Genomic DNA, 21662 nt, shown 5'->3' with positions numbered 1-21662 from the left:
GCCATCAGAAAAGAGGTCTAGGTACAACAAGACTCACACCACCAGGTTCAGGAACAGCTTCTATCCCTCCACCAACAGACTCCTCAGTAATAAACTCATCTGGAAACTCATTTAAGGACTCTTACTTGGGCACTTTATTGATTTTCTTTTTGTTCTATCTGTATTTCACAGTCAGTTTATTTATATTCATTATCTGTTTACAGTTCTTTTATTTGTTTTCATGTTTATGCTGAGAACAGTTTTTTTTAACACTACCAATTAGTGGTAATTCTGCTATGTCCACAGGAAAAAGGAATCTCAAGGTTGAATGTGATGTCATGTATGTACTGTGACATATTATGTTATATTTTATATTGTATATAGATATATTTTAAAGGAGATAAATTATGGCAGGTTTTTTAGTGTCCGTCACATACAAACACTTCAAAACAGGCCTCATTTAAAATGCCAGAGCTCTGCTCGAGCCAGACAGTTCGGGATCCCAGTGCCTTTGCAAAAACTTTTAAGGGCTTCACAAGTAGATGCTAATTGGACATGTTGAGGAGTAATGGTTATTGTTTAGGAAAGCAACAAATGAACGAACTTGGAAGTTTAGGTTGGGAGTGGTAGTCAGTCTAAGTGCAGTTGGCTGTTCTAAGAGATTCATGTGGTTTTCCGTGTGTGAGTGTGTGTGTATGTGTGAGCAGCAGCTGCGACTGGAACATGACAAGCTGGCAAGCTTGTGGAAAAACCCCATTTTGAAAACGGGTTGTGAGTTCTGAATTCAGCCTGTTCAAAGCCCTCGTGGCTCGTACAAGAGGCATTTTGGTATAAAATTAGGGACATTCTTCAAAATTTGTTTAAAATTCAATTTTTATTAGATCCCAAAAAATTTTTTTGTTGTGTTATATTGTTTCATTTATTGCCTTGGGGTTAGATAAGTTTCAGACAGCATTTTTGTGTTTATCATTGGCAGTAGCAGACTTCCTGGAAAGACGAAGTTGAGATAAATGTAAATCGTTGGACTAATGAGTTGAGGTCCTGTATTTATATGGAAAAAATAACATATAATTTGCATGATAATTATGATTTTTTTTGTTAAGATGTGGTCACCTTATTTGAAATAGATGAATTTAGTAATATCTTAAATTGCGTTATGTATCTTCTTTATTTTCTTTAATGCTTCCCTTGTGGGGTCTGTTGAGGGTGGGGGGAGGGGGTGGGATAGTTGTAGTTCTAATCTTTATATTATGGAATTTGCAAAAGTTTTTGTTTGCAGAATATTAAATTTTAAAATAAAACAAATGATAGCTCTGGAATTCTTCCCCCATCACTCTCATTCTCAACCTTTTTTAGCTATGGCCCCCTTAGCACTCTGTTCACAGTTTATGGGACCCCTTCCCTGCACAGTAGTCAAGTTTAGTTGCTTTTTTTCCCATACTTCTCTCTTACTGATTGCATGAAAAACAAAGATTTCACCCCATGCTCCCTCCCCCCACTTAAATGCATTGTGGTCCCGGGGTGGGGAGAGAGGAGGCATGTCCCCTTTGTTAATGGCTGCCTTCTTCTCTTTGCTCCTTTCTTAAATTCTAGCTTCAGGACCAATCTACTGACCAATTGCCCCATTATTTACTTATATCGCATTGTTTCAATGTTCTGTTTGATTGCACCAATGTGAGAGATCTCCAGTAAATAAATAAACATCACTGTTATGTTTGTAGTCAATGGTCTTTATGAAAACTGATCACTGTTAAAATAATGTACATATAAAAAAATAAGCCAATAGGAAAGGACCAAAAGGCCTGACAAGACTGTACAAAAGGAGCTACAAAACAAAATTTACTAGGATGTTGCCCAGATTCAGGAACTGTGTTACAGGGAAAGGTTAAACAGGTTAAGACGTTATTCCTTGGAGTGTAAAAGAATGTGGGGAGGTTTAATACACGTATTTAAAATAATGAGAGGGATAGACAGAGTAAATGTAGGCAGGCCTTTTCTACTGAGGGAAGGTGAGGTGTTGGATGAAAGGGGAAAAATTTAGGGGGAACTTCTTCATACAGAGAGTGGTGGGAGTGTGGAATGAGATGCCAGCTGAAGTGGTAAATGTGGGGTCAATTTTAATATTTACTAATTTGGACAGGTACATGGATAGGAGAGGTCTGGAGGGCAGAAAAATGGTTCAGCTCAGACTAGAATGGCCAATGGGGCCTGTTTCCGTGCTGTAATGTCCTATGGTGCTAAAAGAGCATTACGGTGGAACAATGGCTGTGCTACTACCTCAGAGTTCCAGTGACCTGTGATTGATCTAAATCTCTTATGAGGTGTGAAATGGATCTGTGTTAATACTAATCCCTAGTTTAATGCTAAAACTATATTTTGTCTAGATATTGTTTAATAAGTTACTTTTGGGTGGACAGGGCTCATTTACATTCTACAGACACACGTGGTTCTTTGCAGCAGGTAGCTGGCTTCAGCATCAACAAACGCATTTGCATTTTAAATGTTAATTATCACAGAAAGCCAGGTTGAAAGCTGAAGAGTTTGATGTTGCAGTGCAAGAAGAGATGAAAATTTTTTATGATGGTTCTTGAGATAAGTGGGACAATGGATTGTTTACTTGAGTATACAAGAAGCCATTTTGTCAGTAAATTCCAGACAGCCTGGAAACAGGAGGGAACCATCAAACAAGTTAATTACTTTGATTCTGTAAATATGTGGAATTAGATGCTTTTAGCACATCAGTGTGAAAAGATATTATGAAATGATGTCACATACCATGTGACATGAGATTTGCAAGAAATATATTATCAAAATGAGACAAAGAAGTCAGTTTTAAGGGAACTCACTGCAGTTGAGACAGGATTGAAAGCAGCATTATTCCCTGCAGAGAGGGAAGAAGTTATTCCTAAAAAAGGGGAAACACAGAATAAGTTGCTTTGAAATATGTAATCCCACTTTCTGACTGCTCTTTCAAGGAAATAAAGAGTGCAGCCTCATCGTGGAAGGGAACTCCATGACTCTTCAGTAGAAAAGTGAAGAAGACAGAAAATTTGACCCCCTGGAAAGACAGGACTTATATTATTCTATTCACACAAGATGCAACATAAATGGCTTTTAAATAAGTAAGACCACTTCTCATTTGTGCCCGGAAAATGGTCACTTCTGTTTGAAGAATATCTCTATGAAAGACAGCTCATCAAGAGATCGTGAGTTGAAAGAGATCTGAAAATATAATGCTTAAAAGTGCTTCCTAATTACTTTTGAACTGCATTTTAAAAGGATCCTGAAATCAACAAGATATTTGAAACTGGACTTTTAAAAGTGACTTTTTCAGAATCAAGTTTAAATTGTAATGGTTTTGGACTTTAATACAGACACACACTCTTACATTTGAGCATATACAGGAAGCCATTTTGTTAGTAAATTCCAGACAGCCCGAAACAGGAGATAAACATCAAAGTTAATTACTTTGATTCTGTTAATCAGTGGACTTAGATGCTTTTAGCATATCAGTGTGAAAAGACATTATAAACTTACACAGTCTTACATTTGTGAATAGTGGGGTTAAATTTAGAGATAAGTAAGAAACGTTATGTTATTAATAGTTTAATAAAATTATTGTTTTGAATTTACCATTGTCCGGTGAATTTTCCATTGCTGTTCCTTTTTTAGTACTAATAAGGTTTATTAGTTCGTTACAAAATTGGGGGCTTGTCGAGATAAAACCAAAGATTTGAGCTTAATGAGAGCTTATTTGATTGAGTAATATTCAATTTGTTAGGGTAAAACATTGTTTTGAAAGCTAATTAAAAGTCTTATTTTGTGTGTGGATAAACAACAGCAATGGGTTTTGAGAAATGTTTGGCAATGCCAATTTGTGTAGATTTGAAAGTGGAAACTTGGTCAAAGTGTGCAAAAATTGCAACTAATTATATTGTAAACTCTAAAAGTAAGTGTAGACCAAGTGAAATTTTCCAAACGAGATTTGGTAAGATTTTGGAATTGCCAATCTGTGCAGTGTTGCAGAGGGTGAAAAAGAATGAGGGTAAATCTCTTGAACAGCAGTTACAGCTGAGACAAATGGAGTTCGGAAAGAGAATTAGGAGAGAGAGAGAAAGAATTAAAGCTGAGAAGGCAGAAGAGGGAAAGGAGTATGAAAGAGAATGAAAGTAAATTAAGTTAGAGATAGAATAAATAAAACTGAAAGAGAAACTTTGGAAAAGGAGAGAAGAGATACAAAGGGAGGATGAAAGAGTAAGGGAAGATTGGGATCACTCTGTTAAAGTTACTGGTGATTAATGTGTTAAATCCAGATCTTAAATTCAAGGCAAGTGGAACTTTTCAAAAGGGGGCAAAATTCTGCTGCATTTGCAAATGAGAATTTCACTGTGAAATTTGTGCCCAAAATAAATGGGGAAACCATTTTGCAATTATTGTAAGAAATAAATTGTTTTTTCTTGAAGGAACCAGCAGCACTGGACGCTTGTATTAAAAGAGATGGAAGTTAAAAAAAAAGGTCTGGAATTGTTGGTAAAATTAGGAAGGAATTTAAATCTTGTGTGTCAGGAGATAAGGGTTCCCCTGCGGTAAGGTATCCAATTAAGTTTGAGGATGAATGGAGAATTGTTGCCAGCAAGTGTGCTGGGCAAACCGATTTAAAGTTTAAAAACCTTGCCAGTGGAAAAAATGCTTTTCAGAGTAATTTAAAAGGAACAAAAGCTTGTGAGATAGAGCAGCAGATACAGAAATGGACAGATTGTCAGAGACAGCAGGAGACAAGCTGTGATGAAACATCAACCAATTTAAATGTTTATTTGTTAGGTCGGATCTCTGATTCTAAACTTGAAAATAAGGAACCTATTAAAATAGAGATTGGATCCAACTTACCAGTTGATGGTGGTTCGTTGTGGTGAGAAAATGATTTGGCAGAGGATAAAGTTGGTCCTGCAGTGAAATTAGCAGATAAGCCAGTGATTGGTGAAAATGAGACTGACTTAGATATATACCTGGTCTGTGCAGTGATGAGGGTGATGGAGGAAACGTTTGTCAGTGAAAACAGTAATGTACAGAATGATTTAAAAAGGTTAGAAGTCTGCGAAAAGAATGTGTCACTCGAGTAAAATTAATAGAAAAACACCGATGTTGCTGAAGTTAGAAGAAAGCACTCTCTGATGAGGAAATGAAGGAAGTGCTAGTTGGATACTGTTTTAATGAGGTGAGAAAATGGAGGTTATGAGGGACTCCTGCTAATAAAGAATGGGCAATGGTTTACCAGGTTGCAGTTCCTAGAGCCTATAGAGGTGAGATTTTGAACATGGCTCATAGCACACCTTTAGCTGGGAACCTTGGGGTAAAGAAAACTACCTATAAAATTAGGAAACAGTTTTATTGGCCGAATTTAAGAAAAGATGTTAAGAAATTTTGTAAGACCAGTCACACTTGTCAAGTTGTGGGGAAACCTAATCAAGGTCCCACAGCTTAATAAAGGTCCTTGTTTTTGGAGGACCGTTTTCTAAAGTAATTGTGGATTGTGTTGGTCCCAAAAAAAGCTGGAAATGAATATTTGTTGACCATTATGTGTGCAGCTTCCAGGTTTCTTGAAGCAATACCACTCAGGAATATTAAAGCAAAAACTGTGTGTGGGGCTCTGGTAAAATTTTTCACTTCATCTGCTTAAAGAAATACTATCAGATCAGGGAATTCATGTAAGGTGTATTTCAACAGTTAGTTTATAAATTGAGAGCTAAACAAGTTACATCATCTGCATATCACCCAGAATCTCAGGGAGCTTTGGAGAAGTTCCATCCAACTTTAAAAATTATGATGAGGACTTAGTGTTTAGAGAATTATAAGGATTGGGATGAAAGTGTTGTTTGCAGTAAGGGAATTTGTATTTGGACATGACGTCAGAGGACCTTTAATGTTATTGAAAGAACAGTGGGTTAATGAGGATGTGAATTTGAATTCATTGGATTATGTTTCAGTTTCTAGATCATTGGAAAAAATGTGTAAGATAGCTGAGGATAATTTAAAAGTGCAAAGTGGCTCAAGATAAAATGGAAGTCTGGAGTGTCAGAAAAGTAACAAGTTTTAAAACAGGGGATTAAGTGTTACTTCTGTTCCTAACAATGTCTAATCCTCTAAGAACAAGATTTTCAGGGCCTTATGAGATAGAATCTAAGGCGAGTGAAGTCAATTATGTTGTTAAAACTCCTGATGGGAGATGGTATGTTACTCCTGAAAAAGGGGAATGGCTTTGAAATAAGTAAGCCCACTTTCTGACTGCTTTTTCAAGAAAATAAAGAGTGGAGCCTCATCGTGGAAGGAAACTCGATGACTCTTCAGAAGAAAAGTGAAGAAGACAGAAAACTTGACCTCTTGGAAAGATAGACTTGTATTGTCCTATTCACATGAGATACAACACAAGTGGCTTTTAAATAAGACCACTTCTCATTTATGCCCAGAAAATGGTCACTCCTGTTTGAAGAATATCTCCTTGAAAGACAGCTCATCAAGAGATTGTGAGTTAATGTTTAAAAGTGCTTCCTAATTACTTTTGAACTGCATTTTAAAAGGATCCTGAAGTCAACAAGATATTTAAAACTGGACTTTTAAAAATGACTTTTTCAGAATCAAGTATAGACTGCAATGGTTTTGAACTTTCATATACACACACACAGATTTAATTTGTGCATAGTGGGGTTACGTTTAGAGTTTTTAATAGTTTAAAAAAAACTATTCTTTTGAATTTACTCTTGCCCGGTGAATTTTCCATTGCTGTTCCTTTGATAGTACAGGTACACAATCCTTTATCCGGAACCCTTGGGGACAGTGTGTTCCGAATTTTGGATTTTTCTGAATTTCAGAACAAAAGCCAACTGCCCCAGATTTAAGACCACCCAAATTGTGCTGCCGTATCCACCCCCTTCCAGTCGCACTGCCATCTCTCTCTCCTCCCCCTCCGCCCACCCAAGTTGCACTACTGTCTCTTCCACCCCCCCACCATTCTGTCTCTCCCCCACTCACTCAAGTCATACTGCCGTCTCTTTCTCCTCCACCCCCGCCCACCCGAGTTGTGCTGCCGTCTTTCTCCCCTCCTGCCTGAGTCGTGCTGCCGTCTCTCTCAACCCCCCTCACCAACCCGAGTCCCCCCCTCCCTCCGCCCAACCTAGTCACACTGCTGTCTCTCTCTCTCTCTCTCTCTCACTCTCCCCCTCCACTGTACCAGCACCAGGAAAAAAATGCTGGTTTTTGGAACTTTCCAGGTTTTGTATGTCCGGATAAAGGAAAGTGTACCTGTTCTAATAATGCTTATTAGTTCATAACAGGTGAGCTGAGTTTACATGTTCTCCCTGTGACTGAATGGGTATCCCCCAGTGTGATGTTTATTTTATTATAATAACGAAACGTGGGTCCTTTTTAAAACAAGTAGGTTTATTAACTAAATAACCAGCATTGAGAAGAGAACATACACATGCGACTTCATGGGAAGGCATCCATCTCAAATCTAAAAATACAACATTTGCCAGATGCTACACACTCCGTCTCCGACTCCTAGTAGTAGAAATCTATCACTACATACCCTTTCCTTGAGATGTTTAATCAAACATGACATATTAATACGGTATTCTTTCAATTTAAAGTTCAACACAAACGTAACATGAACATCAGCAGCATAAACTTTTAAGTGTGCAGTTCTTTTTCTTTTATAGATTCAGTCTGTCAGGTGTTTTGACAACTCATGTGAATCTTATTAACACAGGTGCTTGTGTTGGCTCTACAGGTCCACTATTTCTAGAACAGGTGGTTCTTCCTCTATTTCAGTGCAGGCTGAATCCTCTGCATTTATCTGTTCCTGCAATATCTCTGTCATTTTCAGCAGGCTCCTTCGATTCCTCATTAGTATTTGACCCTCCTCTGTTCTGACAGTGTAGGATATTGGATTTACTTATTTCAGAACCGTATTGTTTTGGTTGGAATATCTGAGTCTTGGAGTGTCATGTTGTGTTAGTGGTGCTAAGCTTTTCCCTGACTTGTCATAGCTTGCCTTTTGTCTCCCTTGCAGGCGCTTTTGTTTCTGTTTGACATCTCAGTTCTTGTTTGGGTCTGCAGAGTAGGGAAGTGTGGTGCGTAGTCTAATTCCCATCAGAAGCTCAGTGGGTGACATGCCATGTTCAAGTGGTGAAGCTCTGTAACTTATAAGAGTAAGATACGGATTTGTGTGACTGTCTAGTGCTTTCTTGAGCAACTGTTTAACTATGTGAACTCCTTTCTCTGCTTTACCATTTGACTGTGGATGCAGGGGACTTGAAGTCACATGTCAAAAAATCACACTCTTCTGTAAAGTTCTGGAATTCTCTACAACTGTAGCATGGTCCATTGTCACTGTAGACAATTTGAGGAATACTTGTAAAGATCGATTTCATAAATTGGATCGCACAAGCAGCAGACAAGATAGAAAGGAGCAGAACCGCTCGATAGTTTGATAGATAATCAATAACCAGCAAGTAATTATTTCCATCAATGTGGAACATATCAGTCCCAACTTTCTGCCATGGTGCTACTGGTACATCAGTTATTATCATGGGTTCCTTTGTCTACCTTGTGCGATGTTTCAAACATGTCTCACAGCTGGAAAACATCTTGTCAATGTTAGGATTTATCCTTGGCCAATGAACAGCAGTTCTGGCCCTCCTCTTGCATTTTTCCATTTCAAGGTGCCCCTCAGGCACCCTTTTCAGCATCTCTTGTGGTAGTGATTGAGGAAATGACAATTCTGCTCTGTCTGAGTAGAAGCCCATTGTCAACACTCAGCTCAGCTCTGATGTTGTAGTATGGCTGACATTCACCTCTAGGTCATCCTTCATTTAGATTCTTGATGACCTTCTGTAGAACTGTGTCCTTTTTTGTTTCAGCTACCATCTGCCAGGATTTCATGTCTGATACGGAAAGAGATTCAGTGATCAGATTCACACGGAGATTTATATCTGCCTCTGTGGAACATTCATTGTGTCCTTCACTCTGCATCGTTGCCCTGGATAACGCATCAGCTAACACAATTGGTGTGTTCACCAATTCAAAGTCATAACATTGTAGCTTTGGATTCTCGGCAACATTTCATTGAGATTTTTCTTGATTATTGCTATTAATGGCTTGTGGGTCTGTCTCTGCCACGAATGTTGGTTGATCATACACATAAGTGTGGAATTGCACAACTCCAATAGACCAGACCTAGACACTCTTTCTCGATCTGGGCATATCAATATTCAGATGCTGTCATCATCTTTGATGCTACTGGTCTCCAATCTTCTCCTATAGCCTGAATTAGTATGGTACCTATTCCATATTTTGAAGCGCCCGTGGATATTTTTGTCTTTCTGGATGCGTCAAAGAACGTCAAAAATATTGGTTCTGTAGTTAGAATGGTCTTCAGTCGTCCCCACTCTTCCTCATGGTTGTTTGTCCACTTGAATTCACATTTGTCCTGTAACTTACTTCGGTATATTGTTTTGGAGGATGGGTTTGGTGTAAATTTACCAATGAAATTGATCATTTCCAGCACCCTCAATACACCTTTTTTGCCAGTGGGTCTGGGCATCTCAATAATTGCTTTCACCTTGCTCTTGTCTGGCTCTACACCTGCCTCTGACAGTTTATCACCCAGGAAGATGATTTCCTTCACACCAAACTGACATTTTCCTCTGTTTAACTTTAATCCATAATTTTGGATGTGTTGCAGCTCTTTGATGAGCCTCTCGTTGTGTTGTTTTTGTGTGAATCTCATAGGATCATGTCATCCATATATACATGTAGCCCATTTATGACTTCTATGATGTGGTCCATTGTCCTGTGGAACATTTCTGGAGCTGAGGAAATTCCAAAAGGCAGCATCGGCCAAACAGTGTATTAAATGTACAGTATTTTGTGCTATTATCATGCAGTTTTATTTGCCAGGAGCCCTGGGATGCATCCAATTTGGTGATAGTATAAAAGCCAGTGAAAATGAAGGCATGCCCACAGTGTCTGGACACACACACACAAACAAAAAGATGGAGAGATATTCAGTTGTAAACTATGCGGTCCATGTACACATTCAGGTCACCGTTCTTCTTTTTGACACACACCATTGAATTCCCCCATTCTGTGGGCTCCTCCACTTCCTTTATGACCCTAGTGCCATCATTTGGTCAAGTTCCTGCTTGAGCTTTTCTTTTAGTGGCAGTGGAACCCACGTCGGAGCATGCACTACTGGCTGTGCATCCTCTTTTAACTGAAGATGTTAGGAAATTGATCCAGTATTTCCTCTTCACTGTTCTATGCAAGGTCACTGTTAATGTGGTACACTCTCTTGACTATGTTTGTTTTCACATGCTTTGTCGCCAAGCAGTGAATAATGTCCATTTAGGACTACTGTAAACCTGAGGTAGTGATCTTTATCATTAATGTTCACCTTGAGTTTACATGTACCTTCCGTGTCGATACTCTGTGCATTGTAGGTTTTGAGCTATACAGGATTTGCATGGATGTATGGCTTTATCTTCATTGCCCTGATATCGCGCTCACAGATCAGATTGACCATTGCACCTGTGTCTAACTTGAAAGGAAAATTTATTCTATTTGTATGCAATGACACAGTCCATTTATCCTGCTTGACTCTGTTCACTTCCTGCACAACCATGCCCATGAAACGTGTATCACTGAGAACAGTTTCTTCCATAGTGTGTACAGTCTTCTATAGTATGTATACTTTCACTTCTGTTTAGTTTTCCTTTTCCATAAGCCAGGCATTGCTTTGGCCCATACTTAGTGCCGCATCGCTTACAACTGAATGTCTCTCCATTTTTTTTGTTTGTGTGTGTGCCCAGACACTGTGGGTACCCCTATGCCTTCATTTTCACTAGCTTTTACACTATAACCAAACTTTTTCACATGCTGCTGAGCTAGTTCGCTGCATGGCATATCTTCATGAATCATTGAATCTTGCAGTGGTCCAAAATTGCATTTTCTTGTTTTTAGTCTGTTTCAAAAGTATCAAAGCTCTCTCCCTCCAGCTGCATGCACGAATGAAACACATACCTCTCAAAGGTTTCATTTTTCTTTGCCTCGGCAAAAACAAATGTGTTGCAAACCTCTGGAGCTTGAGGTCCCGCCATAGTAAGTAGCTTTGCAATCTTCCGTGTATCTGGTTGGCTATCAATTCCAATCGCTTGCAGGTAAAGCATAAACCTTTGTTTAAACAGCCATCACGTGGTTGATATTTCCAGTCCAACTTATAGCGTTAGGAGCTTTTAAACCTTTCATATTTTCTCTGCTGATATCGACTGTTACTCAGTATGCACACTGTGGTTTTTGTTTAACTCCCGTTCACAGCAAAACTTGGCTGTTTCTTCCTCTCCTTGTACCAAGTGATGTTTCTTTTATTACAATAAAGAAAATTAGGTTCTTTTTAAAACAACTAGATTTATAAACTAAGCAATCAGCACTGAGAACAGAACACACACATGCAGACGTAATGGGAAGGCATCCATCTTGAATCTTGTGAAGATGCAACAGCGTTCCCAAGATACTACACACACTCAATCTGCAAATCCTCCTGGTGGTAGCACTCTATCACTACACCCCAGATGTTCTGCTTTCCTTCCGTAGACACGCTGGTTGTTAGGGAAATAGGCTACTGTAAATTAGCCTGAGTGTAAGTGGCTATTTGAAGAGGCAGAGAGAGGTCTATGGAATCTAAGTTATAAAGACCTGATCTGGATTCATACTGTCTTGTGCTTGGTGCAGATTTCAACTGTTGGTTTGATCCTGTGTTGGATTGATCATCTCCCAACTCTGCATTAGTGAACAAATCTGCCTCATTAATTCAATCTTTCCTATCACTTATGATATTTCTGACATGGCGCTTTCTTTATCCGAATAGCAGAGTATTCTCTTTCACATATTCATCATACTTTATCTAGGATTGATTCATGCCCCTATTGTACTATCTATGACCCTTCCTGACCTTCCTTTCAATTCAGCTTTACTGTCTGATATTGATTTTGTGAAATTTATGGAGGAGCAGATAACCTTTTTCCTACCAGTCCAACCCCTACCACCTTCCCTCCCACTTTACCTCATTCCTCCACTGGTATCACTCTAGCCCCTGGTTTAATTGATGGAAACTGTGAGAGTGTGTTATATATTTAATCAGCATTGCCGATGGAATGTGCATTTCTTTTAGTTTTAGACTAACAGAGGCAAGGGGCCAAACGAGAGGCACTCAACCAAATGAAAAGGACAAAAATAAATTTTTTAACATTTAAACCAAATCTTAACTCTACTGTCCAAAAAAATACGTCAGGTTATTGTTCCTGCTCTCTCCATCTGAAGGAGTGAAAACAGGGAGCCTGTCTCTCAATTACGTTGAGGCCCTGAACAAAAGGGGGATTGCAAAGAGTTTCCATTGCGAAAGAATAGCCAAGTATTGGACCTGGTCCATCTCTCATTTCTCAGACTTATTTATGTTTCTGTCTTCAGTGACAGATCAAAATTCTGGAGGGAACAGCTGTGAGGAATGGGGCAATTCATCTCCCCAGTAACACTGCTTTTCATAGTCGAGCCAGGCAGAAACTAATGTGCCAACAATATCAAGTAAAACATCAAGATTATAAAGTAGAAACTTTTTGACAGAAATGTACCAGCTACAAAAATTAATTTATTGAGTATTTAGATGAGCATCAGGATCTGTAAAATGGGATTAGTCCTTTCATGGCTGGCTTGCCAAATGGTCTCCTTGTGTGTCATTAGTGTCAATAACTCAATAATAATCTTTTACAGTAGCATCAATTAGTTTCATATGCTACAAGCAGAGATATCAAACAGCAGATGTAGGCTGAGCATGTCTAATTCCTGTCCAACCTTTACAATGCACAAATGAACCCAAACGCCAGTCGAAAAAAAAACCCGATAGAGCTTTAAATCCTTCTGAACTGGGCTCCACAGACACCGTCACCACCATACTGCTCTGAACAACTCTGAGCTGTTCAAAGGATGGATCGCGACACAAAATTCACAGTTAAACGTGGCAAGCATCACTCAACGACCAAATCTGTGAAGCTTCCCATGAGATTTTGCTTTGTGTCAAATGCCTCCAGTACAACATAATAACTAAGGCCTAGGGAGCCTCAATTATTGCTGCTTGTTTCATGAAGGAACCTCGCTTTAATCTTTATTCTTCAGCTACTGTTGAAATAATCCCTTCCCCCAACCACTGAAGCATAATCCACTTTATTATACCTCCCCACAGAATCTCCCAGCTGGCAGTGGTATATGGTATATTATTACCATTTATTAACTCGAGATTTGCACAGTTCTGATGCACATTCTTTTACCCACAAAGACTAATAAGACAGAAAGTTGACTGATTGTACATGATTACAACACTATTTCATTTCAATATATTACGATGCAGCTATTTGTAATCAGAAAACCATTACTGGATCATTCATCAATAGATCTTTTTAAAAATATCTTTCAAGAACATTGTGCTTCTAGCGGTTTTTAATAATACTTCAACAAATGGGAGAATGGGCATTCACAGATGTTTCCAGGCACATTCTAAGGCAATCTTGAGTCTGAAAAACAAGATTTTTCACATTCCTAACTGACAATTGAACCTGTCTCTGGATCACCAAGTTTTACTTCAGTCCTGTTTTCAAATTGAGTGGCTAATTTTCCCAACATTTGCTAAACCAGATTGCAAGAAGTGATTTATCAGCTGCAAAGATTTGGTCTCAAAAGATATCAAGCTCAGCCAAATATCCAAGTGTGAAATGTGGAACCACTGGAGACAATCACCAGGTTGGCTAGCAACTGAAAAAGGAAAAGCCGGGTTGACATTTCTGTGACCTTCATCAATCTGCAGAGTTCCAAAATTCTTGTCTTTATTGACGATGAATCAGCCATTCTGTAACCTACATGTTTCCATCTGAGTTAAGATGTAGGTAATATATTAAAGACCACAGCTTCTGAGATTTCAAGTGAGTCTTAGATATATTCTCATTTTAAGTGTGTGTGTGTGTGTGTGTGTGTGTGTGTGTGTGTGTGTGTGTGTGTGTGTGTGTGTGTCTCTCACTTTTTTCTCTTTTTTCTCCATAGAACATTACAGCACAGAATCAGGGCACTTTGACCCTTCCAATCTGTTCAAAAACATTTTTTTGCCTAGTCCCACTGACCTGCACCCAGTTCATAGCCCTCCGTACCTCTCCCATCCATGTACCTGTCTAAATTCTTCTTAAATGTTAAAATTGAGCTGGCAGCCATTCCACACTCCCACCCCTCTCTATGAAGAATTCCCCCTCATGTTCCCCCTAAGCTTTTCCCCTTTCATCCTTAACCCATGTCCTCTGGTTTGTATCTCACCTACCCTCAGTGGAATAAAGCCTACCAATATTTACTCTGTCTATCCCCTTCATAATTTTAAATATCTCTATCAAATCTCCCCTCATTCTTCTACGCTTCAGGGAATAATGTCCTAGCCTATTTAACCTTTCTCCACTTTTCTCCTGTCACTGTCAGATTTCTAAGTATTGTTTCTTGTCTTTGTCTTAAGCCAGTTTTACCCTCTTAATTTATTGGGATCAAATATCAACCTGAAACTTCAATATGCAAACCTGACCTCTCCCTTACACCTTGTTACTAGCAATCCATCCTCTATCTACAGCTTCACACTAAGTTATTCGCATAATCCAACCTACACAGTTCCCACCAACTGACGCCTCATAGCTCACATACACTGCACTTTGCGAATCATGGCAGTGGTAACTAGTCCTTGGATGGTGTAACCCAAGGCTTTGCTCACAAACTACCAACGTGCATCTGACAGCTCTTACTGTTAAACACCTTTTAACAATGTCTTCTCCAATGATGTGTTGTAGTCCATTTAATTAAAATAAATTTAAAAACGATTACAAAACAAAACACAATGACATCTAAAAATTCATTGAACTATGTCAAGTTAACTAAAAAATGTAAAGAGGATAGAAACCAACGGCATCTAGCCCCTCCAGACAGGATTGAATTGTTTATTATCACATATACTGAAATACAGTGTGTGCTGTCCAGGCAAGTCAGCCCATGCTTAAGTACAGCAGGTGGTTCAAGATATATTGCCTCTGTAAATTAAAGGGTGCAGAATATAATGCTACAAAGTGCAGGGTATAAAGACAGTTAGAATGAAAACAGTGCAAGGACATCGTATTTTATCAATGAGAGGTCCATTTAAAGGTCTGAAAACAGCAGGAAAGAAGCTGTCCTTGAATCGGGAGATTTGCTTTCTCAAGCTCTTTTGGCTATTGGAAGGTGGGAGAGAAGAGAATATGACAGGATTCCTGAGGCAGTGGGGAGACACAAATAAAGTCAATAGGTGCTTTCAAGCTGCCTTGTAAAATGGGGTTAACCGGGCAATTTTCCCCACTCACAAGGCAGCTTGAAAGGTTCCGACCTGGTCACTGTCGTCCAAAGTCAACCGGGTCATAGCCCCTACCTCAGAGGTAGTCAGGGAACCCAGTTAAACTTACCCAGGACAAATCCAGCAGCTCGAACAGGAAAATGGCCCACCTGGTTACTCCTGTAATGACAGCGCTTACGCACTGGTGTCAAAGGGAAACCCCTGGGTGAAGTGCCTGCCGCGATGGGAGGGGGAGGCGGAGTGAGGGGTCGCTGCCGCGAGTGGGAGAGATGGGGCCACAGTCGGGGGGGAGTGAGGTCGCTGCCATGGGGGGAGAGGTCGGTGATGCAGTGGAGGGTGCCACGATCAGCGGGAGAGGGATCGCTGTCATGGGGATGGGGTGGGAAGATGAGAGGGGTCACTGCCATGGGGGAGAGAGGAGAGGGGTCGGCTGCCACAGTGGCAGAGGGGTCAGCTGCCATTGGGGAAGAGGAGTCGGCTGCCGTGGGGTGGGGTGGGGGGAGACTGACAGCTGGTGCGGGGAACGGGGAGTCTAGTTTGCATGACGCATCATTTACCGCGCCATCGCGGGGGCGGGATCCCCCTTAAATTGTCAGGTTTGTGATTTACTGGAGCTATCTACCCCTCAGCTTAAAAGGTGCTGGAGGCACCTTTGCCCCATTAATCGCACCTGGGTCCCAGGAGGGCTACCCGGGTGCTGCAGCTTAAAAGCACCTATTAGAGGATAGATTCATTTGTGTAATGACCTGAGGTGTGTTCACAACTGCTTTGATGCAGTGGCACCCCCAGGGCAAAAGGATAGGCTCAGTAAACCTACAGGTATTCAAATGTGCTGGTTATGAATAAGTTGAACTGAGAGACCATAGCCAGCAATTCTCTTCTAAAATATTTCGAAAGCTATGTAATTGCTTTCTCAAAGTTTTTTTATATATATAAGGAAGCAGTCCACCTCATTCTCTCCTCCTCTTACTAACTTGACTTGCAAATAACACATGGAGTGCAAGATGGAAGCCATGATGAACCGTCAAAAGATCACTAGCGTTTGTGTCCAATTCTGGAAGGCATAAAGGCCAGGGGTAGTAGTGGGCAGCACAGCTAGCGTAAGCGGTTAGTGCAATGCTGTTACAGCGCCAGCGATCCAGGATCAAATCCAGCGCTGTCGGTAAGGAGTCTGTGCGATCTCCCCGTGTCCACTGAGTTTGCCCCAGATGCTCTGGTTTCTTTCCCCCTTCAAAACATACAGGGATTGTAGGTGTATTTGGGTGGCACAGGCTCGTGGACCAGAAGGGCCCGTTACCATGCTGTATGTTTATATTTTTAAAAATAGTAAAGGTGTTTTCTAATTGAGTAGATGGAAGGAATTTGCAGAAAGGAAGGAAGGAGAATGGGGCTATTTGTAATTGCATGATGCATGCTACTTGGAAGACAAATTCAATGTAAACTGTTGTTACCCATCCACCATGAACAATGGCAGGAGACTATTCCACCTTGAAATGCAATGAGGCCTCCTGCCAGACATCAGGAGTCAACGTACTCTCTTTAGTATAACATTAAGTAATCTGGAGGCATGCAAAAAATGCAGCGTGGTAGCCTCTTCCCCTCTCCCTCCATAGGCCCCCCCCACCCTTTCCCTTCACCCACCTGCTCCAGTTTGCTCTGCAGCTCTTTAACCTGCCATTCCCATTCTTGGCGCTCTCCGTCAAACTTCTTCAGCAGCTCCTCCTTCTCTCTCTTCCAGCACTTCTCAGAGTGCTGCAGCTGCCAATGCAGATCCATGACCTGGTTGTGACTGTCCGCCAGCAGCTTCCGGTGTTCCTCCCACTCCTGCCGAAACACATCTTTGGGATCACTTGAGCCCTTCTTACTCGATGGTTTCCCAATTTTCTTTTCAAACTGTTACATGAAAGTGTAGATTTCAGATTCTGGAAGTAACATTGGTAAGCAATAAAGCCTTTCAAATCTGACAAGAAATTCAATAAAAATTTCAATAAAGCTAATAAGTCAAGATAATAGAGGTTTAGAAACATTAAAATATGAGCAGGAGCCTATATGACTCTTGGAGACCCTTCAGCCTTTCAGTATGATTGTTAGTGATCATTTATCTCCAGTACCACGTCCTCAATCTCTCCCCATACACTCCAATGCATTTCCTGTCTACAAATCAAACTGCTTCCTTCTCAGGAATATTTGCAGACCTGACTTCCACATCCTCTTGCAGTAGACAATTCTACATGTTCACCATCCTCTGAGTGATGAAATTTCTCTTCGTTTGGGTTCTAAAATACTTCATGGTTAGGTCTGCCCGGTCCGGTGTGCAGGAGCTCACCAAAATTGTCATGTCTGGACACCAGGCGGTGTTGATAAGGAAGGAGACACATCCGCCCGTTGCTTTTCCTGAGGTCATTGGGCAGTCCATCTGCAAAGAGCTGGGGCCTAAGCACTTATGGCCTGCAATATCCCACAGTCATGCTTTGACATCTCGTGAAAGTCATACATTTTCTTCGTCTTCCTGCAAGCAAGCTTCAAACACATGCACTTTAATTTTGCCCTCTGTCCTCTGCTGTGGGCTTCCTGAAAATCCAGAAATGTGACATCCACTGCTTCCCCATATCCAGTCTACTAGATGCACCAGGAGGCTTGGCAAACAACATTTCTCTTTCATAAGCCAATATTGACTTTGTCTACTTTTTTTAGACATACATTTCAGTAACAGGCCATTTTGGCCCACGAGTCCGTGAGGCCCAAATTACACACAGCTCCGGTGTGTTTTGAAAGGTGGGAGGAAACCGAAGCCCCCGGGGAAAATCCAGACAGACAAGGAGAGAACGTACAAACTCCTTACAGACAGCGCAGGATTCAAACCCATGTCCCGGACACTGGCGCTGTAAAGGCACTAGTCGCTATGCCACTCACACCGTGGAAAGTTAATATTTTCTACATTATATCCTTTATTACAATGTAGTATTTTCCATACCAGTTGGTCCCACCCTTTCCTCACTCTCCAATCCAAAGCAATTGTTCAATAACCTGTAGAATTTTGGAAAAAGTACGAGTACTTTTTTTCATGGTTTCCACCTTTTAACACAAACCACACTAACTATCCAAGACTTTCATGTTCATGAAACAATATTTATTTATTTGTATATATGAATACTTGTCTTGTATATGCATTGTTTGTCTTTATGTTTTGCATCGAGGACCAGAGAACGCTTTTTCGTCAGGTTACAATCATATGACAATAAATTTGACTTGAATTGACAATGGGATGCAGGTCCTGGGGATTTATCAATTTTCAGTTCCATTAATTTCTAATGTTAACTCTGTCCTTCAGTATTGTCTTGGTGGTTTGGTTTCCAAACAAGAGAGTGACTTAGGAGAGAAAAGGTCCCCCTAAAGATCAGTGTGGCTATCTATAACGTGGAGCCCTTCATCAAGCCCGAAACATTGGTGATATATCTTTACCTTTGCTACATAAAGGCACTGTTTGACCTGCTGAGTTTCTCCAGCATTTGTGCGTTTTTTCACTTAACCACCGGGGTCAAAAGAATCCTGTGTTTTACCTCTGGCAGCTATCATCATGTGGGACTGATGTCTGCTGTGATGAAATGCTTTAAGAAGTTGGTTATGGTGAAATTTTTTCACAGAATAGGGTTGCCTAACTCTAGAGGGGTTTAGATGTAAGATGAGCGGGTAAAGATTTAAAAGAGATATTTCAAGCAAGTTTTTCCACACGAAGGGTGGTGGTATATGGAATGAGCTACCAGAGGAGGTAGAGGCAGGTACAATCGCAATGTTTAAAAGAGAGTTTGAAAGGCACACAGATAGGAAACATTCAGATGGAATATTGGTTAAATGCAGGCTATAAAGTCAAGGTCAGGAAATTAGGCGGAATGGCCTTTATTTTTGCTATTTCTACGATTCTATAACTACACATAGTTATACATATAACCATGCCCCTGGGAGAAATAGCAATGCATGCAGAGGGAAGAAACTGACCTGTCAGTGGTGGACTCTCAGTTTAACAGATCCACTGTCTCAAAGAACTAACGTCATGAGCGGCATAGTTGGCGCAGCATTCAGGATTGGACCGGGTTTCGAGACCTGCGCTACCTGTGAGGAGTTTGTATATTCTCCCCGTGTCTGTGTGGGTTTTCTCCAGGGGAGAAAAAACATACCAGGGGTGTAGGTTAATGGGGTGTAAATTGGGTGGCACAGACTCATGGGCCAAAATGGCCTGTTACCTTGCTTTACATCTAAATTAAAACATTTTAAAATATTATGGAAAAAATCATATTGGTTACTCTAATATTTCAAAGCTGTAATTGGGTTTAACTATATTTCTTCAAGGAACACGAAATAGAAACAAGAAAGAAAAAGTATAAACTAAAGTGAACTTTGCAGTTTTCCCGTAATGGTTTGCATACAGATCGACGTGAATGCTGTTAGCTACCTGGGCCAACTGACACTTCTGCTCAGTGTACTCCATTTCCCAGGCAGCTTTCTCGTTGACATACTGCTGCTGCAGTTCATGGCGACGCTTCTCCTCCTCCCCGAGCTCAGTACCAAACTCCTCCAAGATGGACTTCAGAGCAATCAGGATCCTTCGGTTTTCTCTGGCCTGCAGACGGGAGGAATTTATACAAAGAGAATGGTGAAAATTGTAGCATGGTGTTGTGCAGAGGTACTTGGGAGTGCTTGTGCATGAATCACAAAAAGTAGTTTGTAGGTGCAACAGGCAATTAAAAGGCAAATAGGGTGTTGCCCTTCGTTGCTGGAGGGATTGAATTTAAGGGCAGGGAGGTTCTGCTGCAGCAATATGGGGTTCTGATGAGGCTGCACCTGGAGTGCTGCGCGCAGTTCTGGACTCCTTACTTGAGCAATATCTGGCTTCGGAGTGGGGTGCAGAGGAAGTTCACCAGGTTGATTCTGGAAATGAAAGGGTTAGTTTATGAGGAGAGATTAAATAACTTGGAATTATGCTCATAGTAGTTTAAAAGGATGAGGAGGAATCCCTCAGAGACATATACAATTATGAAAGGGATAGATAAGACAGAACCAAGGAGGTTGTTTCCACCGGCAGGTGAAACAATCATCAGGGAACATAGCATCAAGGTGAGGAAATGCTTCTTCCCGAGAGTAACAAATCTATGGACTTCTCTGTTCAAGGAAGCAATAGAGGCAGCCTTATTAACTGCATTTATGATGAAATTGTACAAGGCATTGGTGAGGCCAAATTTGGAGTACTGTGTACAGTTTTGGTCACCAAATTATAGGAAAGATATAAACAAAATAGAGAGAGTGCAGAGAAGGTTCACGAGAATGTTGACAGGATTTCAGGGTCTGAGTTACAGGGAAAGGTTGTGCAGACTGGGGCTTTTTTCTCTGGAGCGCAGAAGATTGAGAGGGGACTTGATAGAGGTGTTTAAGATTTTAAAAGGGACAGACAGAGTAAATGTGGATAGGCTTTTTCAATTAAGAAAGGGGGAGATTCAAACTAGAGGACATGGTTTTAGATTGAAGGGTGAAAATTATAAGGGGAACATGAGGGGAAATTTCTTTATGCAGAGGGTGGTAGGGATGTGGAATGAGCTTCTGGCAGACGTGGTCGAGGCAGGATCATTGGTTACATTTAAGGAAAGACTGGATCATTACATGGATAGGAGGGGACTAGAGGGGTATGGACCGGGTGCTGGTCAGTGGGATTAGGAGGGTGGGGATTTGCTACGGCATGGACTAGTAGGGCCGAACTGGCCTGTTCTGTGCTGTAAGTGGTTATATGGTTATATAAGACGCAGATAGATTTTTGCATAAGTGAATTATGGAGTTATAGGGAACAGGTAGGTAAGTGGAGCTGAGCCCACAGCCAAACTAGCCATGATTTTATTGAAAAGTACATCAGGTTCAATAGGCCAGACAAGTTATTCCTCCTTCTCATGTTTAAACTGAACTTCCTGAAAAGGTGATTAAATTGTCTGTTTCCAAAGAGAATGATTAATATTTGTCAAGGAATAAATTGTATAGGAATAAGGAACAATTGTGCTGGCTCTGTGGACAGCTGGTAAAGACAATAGGCTAAACACCCTCTTTCTGTGTTGACAATAATCACACAAAAAGTCATTCAGTGCAACTAGTTCAAATTAGTATTTCTGTGATAAACCTGTCCCCATCCAACCCTCTTCAACAAATCAACAACTTGTATTGTACTGCACCATCAACAGAGGGAAATGACCCA

The 21662-nt window shown here is 40.6% G+C and overlaps 1 protein-coding gene across 2 annotated transcripts in view; it reads right to left on the bottom strand.

The window, feature by feature from the left end:
* Positions 1-21662, bottom strand: part of LOC138755781 (microtubule cross-linking factor 1) — a 238847-nt gene that overhangs the window by 62465 nt on the left and 154720 nt on the right. For both annotated transcript variants that reach the window (XM_069922383.1, XM_069922384.1), the window contains 2 exons: positions 19881-20048; positions 17072-17323 (listed from right to left, as the gene is read on the bottom strand). In XM_069922383.1, the coding sequence (XP_069778484.1) occupies positions 17072-17323; positions 19881-20048 (420 nt within the window). The remainder of the gene's footprint in view (positions 1-17071; positions 17324-19880; positions 20049-21662) is intronic.

This window comes from Narcine bancroftii, chromosome 2 (genome assembly GCF_036971445.1).
Source record: "Narcine bancroftii isolate sNarBan1 chromosome 2, sNarBan1.hap1, whole genome shotgun sequence".
In the NCBI taxonomy this organism is placed as follows: Eukaryota; Metazoa; Chordata; class Chondrichthyes; order Torpediniformes; family Narcinidae; genus Narcine; species Narcine bancroftii.
Note: the sequence above shows the minus strand (reverse complement) of the source record. Positions and strands in the feature narration are given on the sequence as shown.